This window comes from Triturus cristatus, chromosome 2_1 (assembly GCF_964204655.1).
Source record: "Triturus cristatus chromosome 2_1, aTriCri1.1, whole genome shotgun sequence".
NCBI lineage: Eukaryota > Metazoa > Chordata > Amphibia > Caudata > Salamandridae > Triturus > Triturus cristatus.
In genome coordinates, this window is record NC_140581.1 from 1,162,590,529 (window position 1) to 1,162,610,555 (window position 20,027).

The 20,027-nt window shown below is 45.6% G+C and overlaps 1 protein-coding gene across 1 annotated transcript in view; it reads right to left on the reverse strand.

Moving 5' to 3' along the window:
• The window catches only part of CORO2A (coronin 2A), a 408,458-nt gene that overhangs the window by 126,551 nt on the left and 261,880 nt on the right, over positions 1-20,027 (reverse strand). Inside the window, exon 8 of the mRNA XM_085636611.1 lies at positions 443-539. Coding sequence (XP_085492737.1) covers positions 443-539 — 97 coding nt within the window. The remainder of the gene's footprint in view (positions 1-442; positions 540-20,027) is intronic.

Below are 20,027 nucleotides of genomic sequence, written 5' to 3' on the forward strand. Positions count from 1 at the left end.
CAAAGACAGAGTAGATGACCTGTGATTTAGAGACTACATATTTATCAATTATTGTTTGTAACATCGCAATATTATCAGTTACAGAGGGTTTTTTGCGAAACCCGGCTTGGTTAAATGGGATCGATCCAGTTGAAGAAGCCCACTCTTTAAGATGGTCTAATACACTAGCCGCGAAGATCTTTCCTCTCGCGTCGAGCAGGGCGATCTGTTGGTAGTTGCCAGGGGACAATCGGGAGCCCTTCTTATGGATTGGGATAATTATATATGCCAAAGTTCAGCACAAGGTACAAAGCAATATTTTTAATGCCCAAAGTGCACTTTCATATGAACTTAATATTGTGGATAAGGATAAAGTCAGGTTATCTTTTCATTATAAAATAGCATGTTTTGGACTTTATCCATTAGAAACATGTATTTTACAGAATAAGAAATGAAAACTCACCAATCCCCTTCTGAGGTAAATATGTTCGAAAATCAGTCAGGTAGTTCATGTAAGGCTTTTCAGTGCTGACTTCATAATATCTTATGTTTCCATCTCCCTGAAGACAACAAGGAAGCAATCAGAGAATGCTACATCTGTTAGCAAAGAAGGGTTACGTTTTATTAACTATTTGTTTTAAAAAAGACTGCTACTTCAAATTCACTTCATGATATTACAAATTGCAAACAGGAGACTGAATAAACACTGCTTTTATCGTCCGCCCATATATGGAACAATGTACTTTGTCAAAGTACTTGAAACCTTTTTGGCTAAAGCCAACTATATATAGCAAGAGTTTAGGCAATAGAGAAAATGTGGTAGTTTGCTTAAAACATGAGAAATACAACTGCTTAATTTAAAATGAAATTGGGAAAAGAGGTAAAACAAGTATACCGTCTTGAAGTATGAGTGAAGTAAAACTATCAGCAATGACGACTTCATTAAAAATTGATATAAAACATGCTTATGACAATAATTAAACTAGGTGTGAAAAGACCAAGGCAAACTCACCTGTAAGAAAATCACCTATCATTGTTAATACCAGAAAATAACTGTTCTTCGTAGGTGCTAGTTGATTCAATGAGCAGTGTTGTCTATATAGTTGCTAACTGCCATGGGGCACCGGCTTCTTGCCTCTTCTTTTAAGAGCTGCAAATGGCTTCATTAGCATTGTTAATACATGGAAAAAACTTCTCTTTGTAGTTGCTAGTTGTATCATTGAGCAGTGTTGTCTATATAGCTACTAACTGCCGTGGGTACCGGCTTCTTGCCTCTCCTTTTAAGAGCTTCAAATAGCTTCTTTAGTCATTGAGTGGTGGTTCTGCAAATGTCCACAAGGATGCCTATCCTTGGGCTCTCAGGACACCATTTGAGGGCAGAGAGTACATAGGAAAATCGTGATGGTACAACCCAATTACTGTCACAAATATTTACAAATGCTAAGTTACCAAAAACTCAGCACCTATAATTACCTTCTAGATTCTATTAAATCGTTACTTTTTCACAGGCTTTTACCGGGCCAATTCCCATTAAGTTATCTTGCCCAGATTTTTTGATCACCAGGAAATTAAAAATTGTTTTGAACGTTTCCGAACTACTTAAAAAATACAGGCAGTTCCAGTCGTTTGTTCATTTGGATGGAGTGAGATTGGTGATTTTTCTACATGCAACCAAGAGATGGTTATTTGAATCTTCTCCACTGAAAAACAACAGTTTCGCACTCCCTCCCGCATATTTTTCTCAATAAATGCCCGTGCCCACCCCCCACCCTTCCCACTGTTTGTCCAACCACACCTTAGTCATCAGCCATCTATAAAGTGTATGTGCATACATTGTCATCTGTTTTAGCAGCCCATTAACAAACTGCAACGTTTTTAAAGTGCATACATGGAATCTCTAAAAATTAAATATCATAAAAAAATCAGATTTCTTATTTGTACAGTATTCTGAAATATAAATACAATGCATTTCCCATATCCAATACCAAATTCTTAAAACGCATGTTGTTTCCTGGTTCAGCTGGCTTAAAACGCATTTCAAAAGAGTGCCTTCAGGTCATTAACCCCTCCGACGCGCATGACGGAACCATGCCGTCATGAGTCATGGGCGGCGTGTGCTCATGACGGCGTGGTTCCGTCATGCTGCGGCCGCTCCGCCCACGCGGCACTAATTTCCCGCCTGTGCGGGCGAAGTACTAAGTGGGCGGAGTCGTGATGGAACCACGCCGTCATGAGCACAACTCGCCCGTGACTCATGACGGCGTGGTTCCGTCACGAGCATGGCGGCGCCGCGCTCACCCCGAACCCCCCAGCGCCGCAGCGGAATTCGCGCCGCAGCGAAGGGGTTAAAATGCAATCAGCGCTAATGGCCTTCAGAACCCATCTTGCACAGCCTTAGTCATCGGCCCTCCATAAAGTGCAAGATTTTTGGTGTGCTTACGTGGAAACTCTAAGCCCTTAGATATTATGAACAGGGATCTCAATGCTGCCATACAAAACAATAGAGGCCGTTCTAACGGTATGTATAATTTACCCGTCCCATTGTTCCCTCCAATTGGCGAAGTGCTGCCAAATTTCTGCCCTTTCTTCTTATATATAGCCTTCTCAAGAATATACGTGCTCAACAGGTGAGCTAACCATTGATGAAATACTTGAGGGGTAACGTCCAACCATGCTGAAGCTATGCATATTCTGTATACTGCCATCGCAATACAAATAAAAGCCCCTCCTTCCTTTTCCCCCTGGTTAGATAGGCCAAGCATGATTACCGGCGGGGTTACATGCAATTGTAGCAGCAGCTTCTCTTGTAAAAATACCTCTATTTCTCTTATAAGCGGATTAAGCTCATTACAAGTTGCAAACATATGCATTAGGTCTGCCTTATCAACTGCACACCGTGGACAAAACACCCCTTTCCCATCCCCCCATTTAGCAATTCGATATGGGGTGTAATATAGCTCAAAGCATGTTTTGTAGAACTGTGCTTAGAGGTTTGCCGCCATTAAAATCGATAAGGTATTTAGAAAGGTGTCTTGAAAGTCTGCATCTGAAATGCCTAACATCCCTTGCCACTTCGATGAGCATTTCTCCAGATCATCTTTCATATAATCATTCAACAACTCGTATAGCAGCCCAATCCTAGGTATCTCCGGCCGTCTTACTCTATCCACTAGTTCACAGCTCTCGAAGTTCTCCTTCCCTCCTCCCTTCCTGTGCAAGAAGTCTCTAACCTGTAGATATTTAAAAAATTCTCTAGTCGTTAAATCAAATTTCACTCTCAGTTCTTCGAATGACATTAAACTACCTGAGAAGAACAGGCTCCCGACCTGAGTTGCCTTTATCCAGTTATCAAAATAGCAGTCATTAAAAATACCAGAAAGGAATTTATTTTGAACAAAGGGCGTATAGTAATTTAATTTCCCAAGTCCTATCAGGCGTCGTACAGCGGACCTTACTTTAAAAGCCGTAAGCAGTGTCTTAAAGCGCACCTTTTTATAACATCCAAAATCAAGTTGACGCCATAGACAAACTCTTACATCTTGGCCTTAATGGAAAGTATCCCTGAATATTTCCATCCCAGTGCTCACATTCAAAAGTGCTGTATATTGCTTTAAAGAGGCCGCCCACCAATATAATTTAAGGTTCTGTAGGGCCAAGCTGCCACGCTCTCTCGGTAGGGATAAATATTTAATCGATCTTCTGGGTCTTGAATACGCCCATATGAACTGTGCAAATATGCTTTCAAACTTTTGAAACCTGGAATTCATAAATATCAAAGGGATTGCTCTTAAAAAGTACAAGACTTTATGAAAACATACCATCTTAATTATGTTTACTCTACAAATCAATGTGAGGTGCAGATTATCCATTTTTTGTGGGGGGGGTTTTCAGTTCCGCGGCACACGGTTCTAAATTTTCCTTTACTACCTCATCAATTTCTGCAGCTATCACAACCCCCAAATATGTGTTTTTTTAACTACTCTGTTATTCACAATCGGTGCAAACTCATTAACCACTATTTGTGTTTTTTTTCCCTATTCAGGGCATATCCGGACACAGCACCAAATCTCTGGGCTTTCTTTTCAATTGCTCTCATCGCCGTCTCAGCTTGTGGCGTGACTAACACTACATCGTCAGCATACGCCAACACCTTATCTGCTTCCGCCGACTCAAATAGTGGAGAAATATCTACTGACAGCTCTAAGCATTTCAAAAAGAGATCAATGTAAATTGCAAATAATAACGGTGAGCAGGGACACCCTTGTTGTGTACCTCTTGTTATTTTAAACCCCTCCATCAGTTCCCCATTTACACGTACTCTAGCCTCGGGTTCCTTGTACAAGGGCTTTCACTGCACCAATGAACTGTTCCCCTATCCCTTTCCATTGCATAGAGGCCCATAGAAACTGCCAGGAAACCCTATCAAAGGCCTTTTCTGCGTCTAAAAAGATTGAGGCCATAGGGTCTCCTGCCACTTGCCTCACATCAAACAGCGTAATAAACTTTCTGATGTGTTCTATGGTGCCTCTACCCGGGATAAAGCCATGTTGTCTCGTGGAGATTACTTTGTGTATCACTAGTGATGCACGAGAGGCTACGGTTTAAGAGTAAATTTTCCCGTCCCCATTTATGAGGGTTATTGGCCGATAGGACCCCAATTCCTCACTGGGTTTATTTTTGGGGGGAAAGACAATCATCGCCGTAGCCCATGATGCTGGTGGATTCATACCCCCTGCAATCTATAAGAACATAGTCATCATGATCTCTTTAAATGTTTTCCTGAAAAACCTTATAAAATTCTGTTGGGATCAAATCGGGTCCAGTCGCTTTCTTTCTCGGTAAATTAGCAAGGGCTACTGCGACCTCATTCCAAGTTAATGGTTGTTCTAAGTGGCCCCTCACCTCTATTGATAAGGACGCCCCCACAGCTTGCTTCAGATATTTGCCTATTTGTTCTTCCCTCTGGCTCTCCCCCATGGGGACTTCTGTATATAGAGTCCGATAAAAATTGCAGAAAGCCTCTCGAATTTCATTCGCATCCGACACCAAACCTCTCAGAGGATCCCTTACTTCCTTAATTTTCATTCTGCGTGACTTTTTGCCTTATCCTGATTGCGAGTAGATGACCAACTCTTTCACTGCACTCGTACATATTCTCACGGTACACTGTTGCTTTGTTGATGGCTTTCCTCAGTAATTTCTCCCCTATTGCTGCTTTATTAACTGCAACCCCTAAATGAGCATCCTCTACACTTTCCTTCTGTAGTAGGCCCTCAATTATTTTGCTTTCAGCCTGGGCAAAGCTAGATTGTAGGGAGTGAAAGCTCGCTTTTTCCACTTTATTTTTCCTTATTGCATATTGGGCTGTTTCCCCCAGTATCCCTGCATTTAGTGTATCCCACACAGTACCCAAAGAAGCCGTTCCTAGATTACTATGTAGACATTCCGGAATCCATTTCCTCATGTGCTCCACATAAACCTCATCCACCAGCAATGCTCTTTCGAACGTCCAAGAGCAGTCCCACCCACTATCTCCAATACCAACGGATTGTGATCTGAGAGATATCTGGGAGCACTTTCAATTGTGCTTTTTTGTCTAATCAGCTGGGAGACGAAGAAATAATCCAGCCTCATATGTTTCTGATGGGTGGGCGGAGTGATATATAAAGCCATGTTGTTTAGGTCTCAATTTAGCCCAGACATCGCACAAACCATGCTCCTGGCACATGTTTCATACAGCTTGATAACATTTAGGCTTCTTTCCCACATATGTTTCAGCCTGACCCCAGCCACTGGCAAGATTAATGTTGAAATCCCCACACATCACGATAGGCAATTGCCAGTGCGATAATTCATTCACCAGCCATCCTAATAGAGTGGAGTCATCAACATTGCTACCATAAAGGGAGCATATCTTGAAATTAGGAAAGCCTGGGGCTCTGCAGCTAGCGATAACCCAGTGCCCAGATGTATCAGCCCTTACTAGGGAAAACTGGATAGCTTTGTTACAGGCTAAAATTGCTACCCCCTGTGTGTGAGTACCTTACAATGCTATATCCTATGTATTTTAAAAGATCTTTTTGACTCCCTTCTGCATGGGTCTCTTGAAGACAGACTATACCTGCTTGTAGCAATTTCAGCCCTTGGGATGCCATCTGTATTTTTGTTAGGTCGTTCAGGCCACATATATTGACAGTTGCAATCCTTAATTTACTCATTCTGAAATTCTTTAGTTTTACCCCATACTAGGGATCTCTTTACTCCACAATAACCTCTTGTGCATTCCCTGTACAACCTCTCGTACCCACAACCCACACTGTGCAACGCCTGTCTTACCCCTACCCCTCCCCGAAACAGTGTCCCCCCCACCCCATCCTCCCGCACCTCCCCCCACCCCGCTGAAGGGCATCGTTCAGTGATGAATATTTATTTTAGGAGAATCCAGGGCACTTAATGAGAACCTGGAGATGAAAACCAGACCGTGTCCTGCTTCTGCTGTAGTCTGCGCAGAGTGCAGACTACAGCAGAAGCAGGACACGGTCCGGATTCTCCTAAAATAAATATTCGGCACTGAACGATGCCATTCAGCGGCCAGATGCTCTTCCAGTATTTGATTCTGCACTAAAGTCTCCCACACTCAAATACAGAAGAGCACAGCGTTTCACAGGCGCTTGCAACCCCGGATGTTAATTAACAGCATTCCAGCCCAATTCAACTTGCTCACCTATGTATATCCTGAAGATGAATTCAAATAATTGCGTTCGAAACGCCGTCTACCCCCTACAACATGAACTCCTTTTACTCTGGAAAAATCTTGTAAAGGAGATTCTATTACTGTTGTCAATGCGATGTCTTTATTTTAATATCACCCTCACTATTCACGTCACGCTTATTGTCACTTATTGTATGAGCACCTGAATACTATTGTTTTGGAATATATATTGCTTATCGCTCCCTTTTAAGAATTAACTTCCTACTCTCAATCATAGTGCCCCCCACAGGTGCCCCCCACAGGGTCACTTCTGCATGGACCTTTAGGCCACACCAGAACCATTGTTTCCCAAAATAGCTTACCACCCCAGGTTCACATATTGGGGTACCCTTGTTCTCCTTATTACTAATCCTGAAGTTTGGGCTCCTCGCGACCGCAAACATACCTGTTTGCGCCGAACCTCTGTCACCCGCAATGATCACCAATGAAAAGCTCAGGTGAGACCTGCACTTCACACTACAACAACAACACCCCATGTGCTTATGGCCTATGCTGAGTTCCAGTGATGACCGGATCTTCATGATACAGCAACAAACGTTTGCAACGCAGGACCTGCTCTACATGCCAAAAGATTCCTCCTCGCGGCCTCCTCCAACGTGAATGGAACTCTTTGGGCCTGACTTAGGAGGTAACTTTCAGTAGGACTAACCTGGTCCCAGTATCCGGCCCATGATTCAAACCAGTCAGCCTGAACTTGAAACTTTTCCCCAGTCTAACGCAACCTGTTGACCGTGGGTGCGCTCTGTGCTTTTAGACACTACTGTCACTTAAAAATTTAACATTTATTATCTACAGTTCTACTGATTGGATTTTTGTTGTTACCATATCCTTTTATTTAAAAGAAAATACGCTACTTTTCTAAATTGGCTTGGAACTTTTATTATGTTGAGTTTTCACTTTATAAGTGTTTGTGTGCTGCATAAATGCTTTACATTTTGCCTCTAAGTTAAGCCTGACTGCCAAGTTACCAAAGGGTTAAGCACAGTTTAATTTAGTGACTTTTGTGGGTCAACCTACAAGGATTGTGCTTGCTGCCTGAGGGGGCTTCAACCACTCCAACCAACAACCCAAATTCTTACAATCGCTGTGTATGACTGTGTTACTTTAGTTGCTGGAGAGGCACTGAAATGGATTGTATGACAAAGGCACGCATGGCTAAACCACACATGCCTCCAGCACGCAGCCTAAACCACAAATGCCTCTTAACCATGCATTCCTTTACCACGTATGCCTTTACCACAAAGTTTCATGGTAAAGGCATGAATGGTAAAGGGGTGTGCGTGGCTAAGGTCTTGACCCCCCCTCTCCCCGCCCTGAGGTCCAAATACCCCAATATCAATGAGACAGCAAGTTACCAAGGTTGCCTCCACCTGCTTTGCCATCTTAAGGTGGCTGCAGAAAATTCTGTGGATGCTTCCCCACTCTACTCGGAGAACTGTCGTACAAGCGTTAGTTACATCTCGTCTTGATTACGGCAATGTTCTCTATCTTGGCGCCGATGTTTTTACTTTAAATAAACTCCAGGTAGTACAAAACTCAGCCGCTCGACTTTTATGTAATCTACCACGAAGATCTTCGGCAACACAGGCCCTCCGCGACCTGCATTGGCTGAGAATTGCTAGTCGGATAAAATTCAAAGCCCTGTGTTATCTTTTTAAGATTAAGAATGGTGTGGCCCCAAAATACCTAAAATGCCTTGTTCAAGCATACAAACCCTCTCGCTTGTTAAGATCTTCGGCAAACGGCGACTTTGTTGTTCCAAGATTTAAACTCGTCAGAATGGGTGGACGGTCCTTTTCTTATTTAGGACCTATATTCTGGAACACTTTGCCTACTGCCCTCAAGCTGGAAGTCAACTTATTGAACTTCCGCAAAAAATTAAAGACTCTGCTTTTTTAATTTTTTAATTTCTTCCTGTTATTTAATTTGGTGTTGTCATGGTTACTGCGTTCTCCTTTTCTCCTTTTCTTCCTTTTCTTCTCTAGTCTATCCCTGGCGCCGGGAAACCCACTGCGGGTAGCTGTTGCGCATTACAAGTTTTATAAATAATAATAATACCCCAGCTTCCTCCCAACCCCCCATGCTCCCTAACCCTTAACAAACACTACCCCAACACCCTCCTGCTCCTGTGCTGTCTCTAAAATTACACCACCCCCTTCCACTACCCTTAGGCCTAAAACACAAACCCCTATTTAAAAAAACTACCCCAACCCCGCAGGAGCCCTAACAACTACCCCTCTCCCTTAAGCCCTAAAAAGTATTCCGACTACCCATTCCCCTTCCCCATCCCTGAAGCCTAAAACCCTGTCCCTTAATATACAGAACCCTGACCACCTCCCACCCCTTGCGCTGTCCCTAAAACAATCCCTTCCACTGCCCTTAGGCCTAATACCCGAACCCTTAATTTAAAAAACTACCCGACACTCCCACAGCCAGGCAGACTACCCCGACCCTTCCCAGCGCTATAAAATACCTTGAGCCCCCATGCCTTGACTCTTCCCAGCCCTGACAACAACCCCGACTCCCAGCCCTGAAAACTAACCCTGACCCCCAACCCTTCAAACTATTCCAGAACCCCCGCCCAGAAACCTATCCCGACCCCCCAGCCCAGAAAACTATCCTGACCCCAGCCCAGAAAACTACCCATAGTTCCCGAGCCCAGAAAACTACCCAACCTCCAGCCCAGAAAACTACCCCCAAAGCCCAGCCCCACTTACCTCACCGTGGCTGTCTTCCTGGCGAGGTCTTCCTGCTCCCATCCCTGCAGCAGCCAGCAGCTAGACCACGCACTGCCTTAACCACACACATGCTTGGTTAGGCATATGCGTGGTTAAGGCAAGCGTGGTAGCGTTTGCAATGTGGGAACATGCATGAGGCTGCTGTGTTCCGACTGTTTCCCATTGAAATTATATGGCGATTGCACAAGGGTTTCTTTGAGGGGGAATCTATTGCCACTTTGAGGAAGTATCTGACATCGCTTTGGTGTTGTGATTATGAGGTGTTATTCTTCTTTGGAAATGTTCCTTAATGTCAGTGTAAGACAGACCTTTGTATTATTACACGATCTGACCTAAAAAATGTCCATTTCTTTCATCTATACACTTTATAGAAGTAATTAATAATTTTGTACTTTAAGTGATACACTATTGCGTGTGAAAACATATTTGCCACTGGAGGAGTGTAGGGTAGTGGTCAGTTTAAAAGTTGAATGAGTATTTTTGGGTGTGAGATAAGGATCGGTCAACTGTCCACTGTGGCAGTTTGGTTCTGCTGGCTCTCCCAAATAGAAGAGTGGTAGGACTCTCATCAGTTGTGGAGTGAGGAGTTGAACAATAGGCACGGAGAGCTTGGCAAAGGGCCTGGTTTCACTTGATCATTGAACTACCCATTTGAGGGTACCCATGAATCGTTCCACAACACCATTCGCTTGGGGCCACAGAAGTGTTCTCTTTTGATACTTGACATTTAGTCTGACCAGACATTCCTTGAATTATCTGCTATTGAAGGATAGACTGTGAGAAGTTGGCCTGGCTTATGCTGTCCACTAGTTATAGGGGACACCTTGCACCAGTCCAATTCGACTCTTAAGGTGATAGGTTAAAAGACAACCTTTACAGAAAGCTATCCTAGTGGTAGCTGTGGAGAGCAGCCTTCAGGCTAAGTCTTAAAGGAGTGTTAAGCTTATTGTTTTACCATGGATAACCTCTTGAATGATCAAATGAAAGAGTAGTCCACACAGGTATATATTCAAAATATATGTATTTATTCTAAGAACAAATCCCACTAGTCTCTTGTGAGGCTGGAGGTAAAGATACAATTCAATAAAGCATTTATAACAACAATAAATAGCACTGGAATCACAGGGCCCCGGGGGGGGGACCAAACCATATATTCAAAAAGTGGTATAAGAACCACGACAGTTCTGCAGACAGTGCCTAGGGCACTTAGGATCGCTGGCCCCTTACGAAACCCCCCAAGGTAGTGAAGAAGGGGACCCACGGGAAGCGTGTGCAGTGTTTAAACTACAGTCGGGATCCCTATTAAACCCTATGGGAAATGTCACGGTTGGAAATTGCAAGAATCTGGACACTTCTAGCAGGAGTTCAAGTTCAGGAGTTTTTGGAGGGCCCACACCCACGATAGTACCGAGGTACCACTGTTACCTGCCCCAGGGAAGCCGGGTGCAGGTAACAGGTCGTTTTCGGTGTCGGGTCGATGTCTCATTTTCAATGGAAAAACGTGAAGAACTGCTGCTGGCGTAAAGCGTTGTCGATGTCGTGCAGATTGAAGATGTAGATCTTGAAGGTAAGGACCTGAAAGCAGAGGGGACAGAGTCTTGGTCACTAGCCAGTGACCGGGGGCCTTAGGAGAAAGAGCCCTTCAATGTCGGGTGTTTTCAGGTTGAAGACGGGTAGCTTGGATCAGCAGCCACGGGGTCCAGGAGGCTTCAAGGAAGGCCAGCTGCTGGAGGGCGACTGTCCCACGAAGGATGAAGGCCGCTGCAGTGTTAGTGTTCGGATTGGATCCAATAAGCCTTGGCAACCGCAACCCACGCAAGAATCAAGAAACAGCTACGGTGCAGACCCACGAGGTCGGAGCGAGGTCTCCAGCGAGGCTGTAAGAGCAGGCCTGGAGCAACCAGGGGAGCCCTTTAAAGTAAGGGTTGACCTCCGCTAGGGCCCACCAGTCGAGAGACAAGGGACCGCGGAAGGCAGCAATTTGGAGTGCGTAAAGATGTACCCACGGGTCTCCGGAGCGGGCTAGGGCGTCATCCTTTGGCATAGGTGATGCTGAGAGGTTGGCTCAATGATGGGCCAAAGCACAACTTCCCCACTGGTCGGATTTGTGTGCTGTGCAAGAGATGGCCGGTGTCCTGGGGTATTGGGTATCTCGGCACCCATGGGGTCCACAGTGCTAAGCTTGGCTGTGCACACTCACTGGCCTCTGGGATGCTTGGGAACCCACCTCGGGGTAGGCAGGAGTCTTCGTTGTCCGTAGGAGCAGTGGAATTCCAACCGGGTCACTTGCAGTGTTTCAGGTGCCTGCCAAGCAGGGGGGTAACTCCTTTACCCCAAGGGAGATTTCTTCATTCAGCTGATCGGCAGCTCGTCGAAGTTTCAAGTCTTTGAAACAATGTTCTCGTCCAAGAATAATCTGAGGCTCTGGGGACCCTGCACCCACCTTTATCAAGGGATTAGGGGAGTGTCTGAATCAGAGCCCACCAATGGGAGTTCAGGCGGGAAAGGGTGGCTACACCCTCTCCTCTTTGTGTGTTTCCCGTCGGGGCAGGGGACAGGATTCCCCTGAACCGGTCTGAGCCGGTGTATGCAGAAGTAGGCACTGTGGAAGCCTACGTGCAAGTTTGAAAGACATCCTAAGGTGCACCCACCCAGTTCCAATCCACATAGTCTGTCTGGGGAGGTGGGGACACCTCCCTGCAACAAGATCCCTATTGTCCAGCTGCCGTGCCTGGAGTTCTGCCCAGCAATAGGCAGCCAGAATCGTGTGGGTGGCGGGTAGCATCCATTTTGTACTACATGTGCTCTTTTAAATTGGTGTCTAAAATCTGCCGCTTTTACCATATCACCCCTCTAGCAGGGGGGAATCATGCCCTCACTCCCATGGCTGGATTGGGGGTATGATTCCACGATGTTTGACACCAAACATGACATGGTTCTGTGCAGCCACTCTCAAGTTATCAGGCTATCGCGATTACTTATAATGCGGTTAAGAGTATATGGTATGGCTGCACTACAAAGAACCTCGCAATAGTTTTAACGAAGGTTGCAGAGGGGCCCTACTCAGGTAGGGGTTCCCCCTCACACATATCTCAGCACTCTGCCTTGTAGGATTAGCAAGGCCTGCCTTAGGGGTGACCTATGAGGATATATGTTTTGTATTGACGTGGGATACAGGATACCTATATCCCTGTAAGGGGTGCAAGCACCACCTTACCCAGACTGCAGTAGTGGTCTGGTGGTGTCAGTTTGTATGGCTGTCCCAGGGGTGGCACAATAAGTGCTGCAGCCCCTGGTAGGCCTCTGAGGGACCCATGCCCTGGGTACCTAGGGTACCATCTACAAGGGGCTCACAGGGTGTCCTCAGTATCCAATTGGTATGTACCTATAGTGCTCGCATCAGTTTAGAGAGGAAGCAGATAGGCTGGGGTCAAAACATCAGCAAAAAGTTGGGGGCAACTATGCAGTCGATGCCACTTTCCTACATAGACCATTGCCAGATTTGAGAATGGCAGGAATACCCCATGCTGCAAATTTGTCATCCAGCCGCTCAATGACCTTGTCATGGGTAGTTGACAATAACTCCTCTACTAAAGGAAAATGTGAATACTCATCAACGACTACCATAAGATGTCCGTTTCCTAAAGGTCCAAAGAAGTCAACTGCAATTCTTTCCTATGCATACACAGGAAGGTAAGACAATGTCAATGGGTGCTGCAGAAAGGTCATACAATGTCAATGGGTGCTGCGTCACTTTGGGAGAAAGATAGTGTGAGGAAGACCCCGGGGTAAAAAGCCTAAATAATCACAAACCCACAACCGAGGCAATTTGGATGCCTTACCGACTGGAAGACGATGAAGCGTCTCTGCCAGAAATAAACAAAGACTTCTCCCTTCCGCAGGACGCGTCCCTTAACCCGGAAGAGGAAACCCTTGGAGGAGGCGGTCCGGATACGCCCGACCAATCCACAACGCGGAACCAAGGTCACAGACGGCAGAAAAGCGGGATCGAGAACATCGACGGTGTGTTAGGCCGGGAGAGAGATCCAGAAGGAGGAGACGGGAACTTCGGGAGAGACGCCGAGACACTACGGGACGCCGCTGGATCCACCAGAGACGGAACCGCTGATGAGGAAGACCACGAGGCTCCTGAAACGTGGACGGAAGATTGGTGGATCCCGGAGGTTGCACGAGCTGCCACAACTCTGGAGAGTTGTGGCTTTTAGCGGTACGTGACGGGACAAAGGGGGAGGGGAGGGAGCAGGTACATAGGGAGGGTAAAAACACGGGAGAAACGTTTTTGGTGGTGGTTGCTCCTATGTTTAGTTCTTGCCTCCGTCCTTTTGGCCTCACCCCTCTCTTGACTCACCCCTCTCACGACCCTCACCCCGTGAAAGTACAAAACAGGCACCATAGAGTACACTGCCAAAACCTTTAAAACCAAGGGGCAGTTCCACGGTGAAGTGACCGTGTCTTTTCTTTCATCTTTAAAAGACCACATTTTGACTCCTATATTTTCTCGTCGCTTCTTGCACATGGTGTGGTGATGGTAGAAAACTTTGCGAATGATATGCTGACCGCTTCTTTCTCATTTGTTTTCTCAAGTATATTCCGGGAACCCATATACGTTCCACCATCGCCCTGACAGCTGGACCTCTAAATCAGACCAGGATCGGCCAAGGAAGAAGTACATGAAGCTCCCTGTGCCAGAACAGACTTTATTGACTTACTTTGTTCATCAAGAACATTCTCAGTTTCAACCATTTTTCTTACTTCACCATCCAAATAAATACCACAATATTCACCCTATACGGCCTCCTCGCTTCTGTTTCCGACCGTCCCTCTGACAAGTAGTTACAAAGATTACACTCTTTTACTTCCCACTCCACGTTCTTCCAGGTGTGGAAACCACACTTTGTCTCTTAGGGCACTTTTGGTGGCTATAATGCCACAATGTCTTTCATGGGCTTGTTCAATGACTTGCTGTCTAAGGGTCTCAGGTATGAGGATTCATGAGCCTCCCAATACAACTCAATCCTTAGTAACAGACAGTTCATCCTGTACATTCTTGAATTTGTGAAATTCAGTTTGTCATCAAAAGTTCTAGCATACTTCTTCCATGATTCAGTTAATGTTAATTCCTTGAGGATAAACATGTTCTTATCAGCATTAGTAGCAGCAGTGATCCGTTCAATGGATAAGGCTGCTGCAGTGCTGGACCTCACAATGAAGTCAATGTACTCCTCAGCTGTTTTGGATGTCGAACTGTGCCGCTGTAATGGTACTCATGAAAAGTAATCAGGAGAGTTCTGGTCATTTACCTGGCTTGTGTACAATTGCATAGTCAAAGACCTGCAGTCGCAATCCCCATCTCTCAATGCGAGAGGGCATCTTGGCTTTCAGGTTTAAAAAAAAAGTGAGCAGCGCTTGGTGGTCTGTAATGATAGTGAAGAGCTTTCTGTATAAAAACACATGAAAATGTTGACAGGCCCACACTATAGCTAGACTACCCTTCTCTGGCTGAGAATAGGCTTATTCTGTGTCAGACAGGGTTTGACTGGCATAAGCTACAATGTGTCTTTAAGCATTCAGATGACCATTATGTTGAACAAGGATTGCAACTAGCCCCGCAGGGCTTGCATCGACAGTGATCTCAGTATGTAACTTGGGGTCAAAATAGGGTATCTCGGTTGCATTTTCAATTGTGTGTTTTATTCTGTTGAAGCTCTTTGGCCACATTGAGGAGACCAAAGGAAAGGGACAATGCGTTTTGTCAAGTTTCTCAATGGGGCACTCACAATAGCAAAGTCACGAATGTGCCTTGAGCAACAACTGGCCATGCCTAAGAAGGATCACAGCATGATGACATTTTGTGGGGGGAAAGTAGCTGAAAGTGTTCACACTTTATTTGGGTCAGGAGTCATCCCCCCATCAGATAATATGTGCTCAAAGCATTTGAGTTTGATTTTGTGAAACTTTGCTGCATTTAGAGTGAGACCTGCATCAGCAAGTTACTGGCACACCTGCGTAGGAGCCTTGCCACTCTCCTTTTGCGTTGTCCCAAATACCAGTATGACATCACTGTTATTAAAAGCATGCATGACAGCTTGAATTATTCAACGTAAAACATCTTGAAATATTTTGAAAGCTTGAATTATTAAACGTAAAAAACATCTTGAAATATTTTTGCAGCTGAAGACCCTCCAAAATTCAACCTTTTGTATCTGAACAATCCAACTTGAAAAAGTAGGGATGTACCTGCAGTTTTCTTCCAACTCGAGTTGAAGGTATCCCTTGTTCAGGTCAAGACAAGAGAAGACTCGGGCACCGTTCATTTGCATGATCATATCTGCTATGTGTGGACAAGGATTTCTTTCTCTCTCAATTTTTTTGTTGGTCTGGCGCATATCAACAGAGATGCATACTGCACCTCCAATGTCCTTTTTTGGCCTTGCCACTATGGGTGAAACCCACGGTGTAGAGCTCAATGATATCATGTTTCAACAGCGTTTCTATTTTTCTCTGAAAAGCTTCTTGCAAGTGGAAAGCGACTCTTCAGTGCTGCTGAGGAACAGGGCAAATGTCCTCATTGATGTCACACTTTTATTGTCTTGAGCCTATCTAGGCCATGAAATAACAACGGAAACTGACTGACAACTTCAGATTGAGTGTAGAGGTTGTAAGTGAGAGATATCAGTCCAATGTCAGCAGCACAGGCAAAACTGAGTAGGCATGCACTGGATGAGGTTCCATGAAGAATGTGAATTGTCACTTGGACTGGTACTGTTTTGTGTCTCATTATAGCTATAAATGATCCTTAACTCTGCAAAGGTTTCGAAGCAGCCCATGTGTATACTCTCGTGATTGACAGGTTAAGGCGTGACAGAGGAGACAGGCTGTTGAACATTTCGACAGGCATGATGTTAATTGAAGCCCCACTGTCTATGATAAAGGTAACAGGGCAACTGTCCAGAGGGCCAAGATGATGAGGAGCGTGGCCCGAGCAGTGCACTGCAATCAAGGCACACCAGTGAAGAGGAACTCTTTAATGGTAAAAACCTATCTGTAGGGCAATCTTTCAGGTCGCTCCCCCCCCCCCCCCCGCTGCAGCTCCGCCTGCACCCCCGCTTTCGCCGCCGCAGAAGTCGAGGCCCTCCACCACCCGCAGGCTTCCACTTGCGCCTCATCCCTGGTGGCTAGTGGTGGCCTTAGGTTCGTTTCATTTCCCTTGTGCTGTCTCTTTGCCTTTTTGCCTCTGTGACCCTGATTTGTGCCTGTAACTGCCTGTGCCCCCTGCCCCCCGCTCGCCGCTCTGCTCTGTGCTATTTCCCTTGTGCTGTTCCTTTGCTTTTTGCCGCTGTGACCTTGATTTTGTGCCTGTGACTGTCTGTGCCCCCTGCCCCTTGCTCGCCGCTCCGGTGCCCCTTTTTATTTCTGTACCACCTCGCCGTCCGCGTGCTTAATTCGTGCCTGTGAACCTGTTTTGTGCCCCGTTTATCTTCTGTACCACCTCGCCGGTCTCCTGTCCCCCGTCCCTGCCGCTGCCTCCCCTGCGGCCCCGCCCCCTCCGCGCCCATTCGCCACTCCCGTCCCTCGCCTCCCGCCTCCCAGCTGCTCCTCCCTCCCCACCTCCCCATATATGGCCGTCGCTGCGCGGTGAGGAGAGCAACCCTTGACCTTCTGGTAGGTCACTCCCCCCCCGCTGCAGCTCCGCCTACACCCCCGCTGTCGCCGCTGCCGCCGGAGAAGTCGAGGCCCTCCACGCACGCAAAGCACTCCACAAAACCAGCCCAGCCTATCTCAACAGTCGACTCTCCTTCTATGTACCCAACAGGAAACTCCGCTGACCACGCCCTGGCCACGGTCCCACGCATCCGGAGAACTACTTCCGGAGGCAGATCCTTCTCCCATCGCGCCGCCAAGACCTGGAACACCCTCCCCCTCCACCTATGTCAAACCGAAGACCTGCTGACCTTCAGGAGACAACTCAAGACCTGGCTCTTTGACCAGTAACATCTTCCCCCCTCCCCGCGCCTTGAAACCCACCCGGGTATGTAGTGCGCTTTACAAGTTACATGATTGATTGATTGATTGATTGTTGACTTTTATTGTAATCTTAGGGTCAAGTCAAAATGAATTCTGTTGTTTTGTATGGTGGTTCGCCATTGCCCTTTGTTTTTCTTTGCAAGCAGCCACACCTACATGAGCCTGTCATTCCTTGATTGATGTCATCATCGCACATCCATCTACTTCATTGGCGCTCGACTAAGACGAGCCTTTGTAAGATCAACTTGATGACAATTGACTTTATCTAGTTTCTACTTATCATAACTGATGTTGCTTTTTGCTTTGTGTACTTAGCAAGAATGCTTCTGGAACCTTCTGACGTCCATTTTTTTTTCTCACTGTGATGTAGTTGGTTTGTGTTTTTCTTTGCAAACTGTTATGAAGTGGTTTTCTTTACCAAATTCTCTGCACGTTTGTCCTATGGTTGGACATTTGTCTTCATGGGGAGATTAAAACCCATACCAGAAGCACAGCTTGTTCTTCTTTAAAGGCGTCAACTTGCATGCATCTACTTTGTATTTGTGCTTGCTCGCTGTTCCAGCTTCCATATCAACTGCTTGTCGATGTGCTCTTTTCTCGCTCTTGCAGCCATTAGCACCTTCTCTAAACTGAGCATCTCTCTCAACATGCGTTTTCAGAAAGAGTCTGAAAGACAGTCATTGATGACTCAGAGACATATGGCCTTATATTTAAATTCACTTAATGATGCTCTTATCATCTACTTCTTCTACTGCATCTATGAAGTCATCGAACCTATCAATCCATACAGTCCACCTGGTGCAAATATTCTGCTTCTTCACCGTGTCGAATAGTGCTGGTTTCAGAAACAGCAGAATTGTACTTCACACTCTTTTTACTGCAGCCGAGAGTATATGCTTTTCAGACAACGACAACTGTTCATCTGGGTGGGTACCGTCTGCAAGCACTGGCCGTGTGCTTGTACTTCGGTCATCATGACCGATCGGAGGTCGTACAGCGACATCATTTTTGTGGCTGTTCATCACTGCATTCATCTTTCTGCATCGTACCTAGTTGTGGCTGCCTTTAGCATTTTGCTTTATATCGATAATGGCATTATGTTAGGCTGTAGTGCAATATCTCTTCTTTTGACGTTACCAGGGTTTTCTGGCGGGCTTTTCGAATGCGCTCCTCCACACGGCCTTCAACTTCTTCGAGGGCCGTATATTGGCTGGAGCGGTGATTTGGTTCCATACATGCCAATGTCGAACTGCTTTTCATCGACTTGAGTGCATGTGGCACGCACCAACAGTTTACTGTAGATTTGCAAACTCTCGGGGAAAGAAGTCTTATTTCCTCGGGGCACAGATCCCCAGTTGCAGCATCCTCTCCAGCCCCTTGAGCATGCAATGGAATATGCCACACACGGAGCTCTGGATTGTATGTCTTTATTCCTCAGCATACAATCACATACTGTACTCTAATTATGTCATAAACGTTCATTAACACACCTTAATACCTACCAAAAAAAATTACATCATTACTTGTTGAGTCCGCCCAGAACCACAGGAGTCCTAGCACACACAGTCTCACAACACTACAAAATACACCTGCATTACACTACATGAATGATTCCCTTCACAATCTATGCACTTTTTCTGTAGATAGACTAAGACGTGTTTTAGATGATAGCTAATGATGAGACTGAAATACTCCTCTGACCTGATCCAATACATGAATGTAATAGCTGAAGAGGAATGACCAAGTAACCAATGGCAAAATGATTATGCCTAAAAGCTCTCTGTGTGTATGTTTCCTGTGTTTATTACATGAACTCAATCAAAAAGCTAAAACTGTGTGTAGTCAGACCTAAAAATGTAATTGCCTGGGGAGTCTTGCAAAGGTGTTTCACCTAGCCTCGCCTTTTGGAAGTCTTGACTATCAGAATTCAATGGACGGGAGGGCAGAGGTGGAGAGAGGTAACGGAAGCACAGGGAGTATTTGGAGAAGGGCAATTATCTGTTCCCATGCTTCTATCCTAGCCAAAACCCTGGAAGCACAATAAGCTTCCTTTTACCACATTGTCTCTTTTTTTACTGGTAATAATGAAATTGAAAGCTGTTCTGGGAGCAAATCTAGGATGCCTCCTTGTAAAAGCTAGAAAGCATTAGTGTCTCTGAGGGATCTAAGAAAAGTATTGTCTCACATGGGTATGGAGAGCAGGGTAACACAAGGCAGGCCAATTAGCTCTTGTACTGTAAGAGTAACAGCCTACTATGTGCTTTATCTCTCACCCTAGCATGTGAAGGTTGCCAATCTGGCTAGGTATGAGCCACAACCCAACTAGGGCTCACATAACTGGTGCTCATCCACTTTCTGGATTTTAAGAGGGACTTTGCTCAAATTGATGACTTCCTTTGGCCTAACAGGTGTAAGTGGAATCTGGACCTTTTAACGACTGTACAGGTTGTGCTCGCGTTGCAGCCTTCCAATTCCTTTTTCCTTCATGGGTG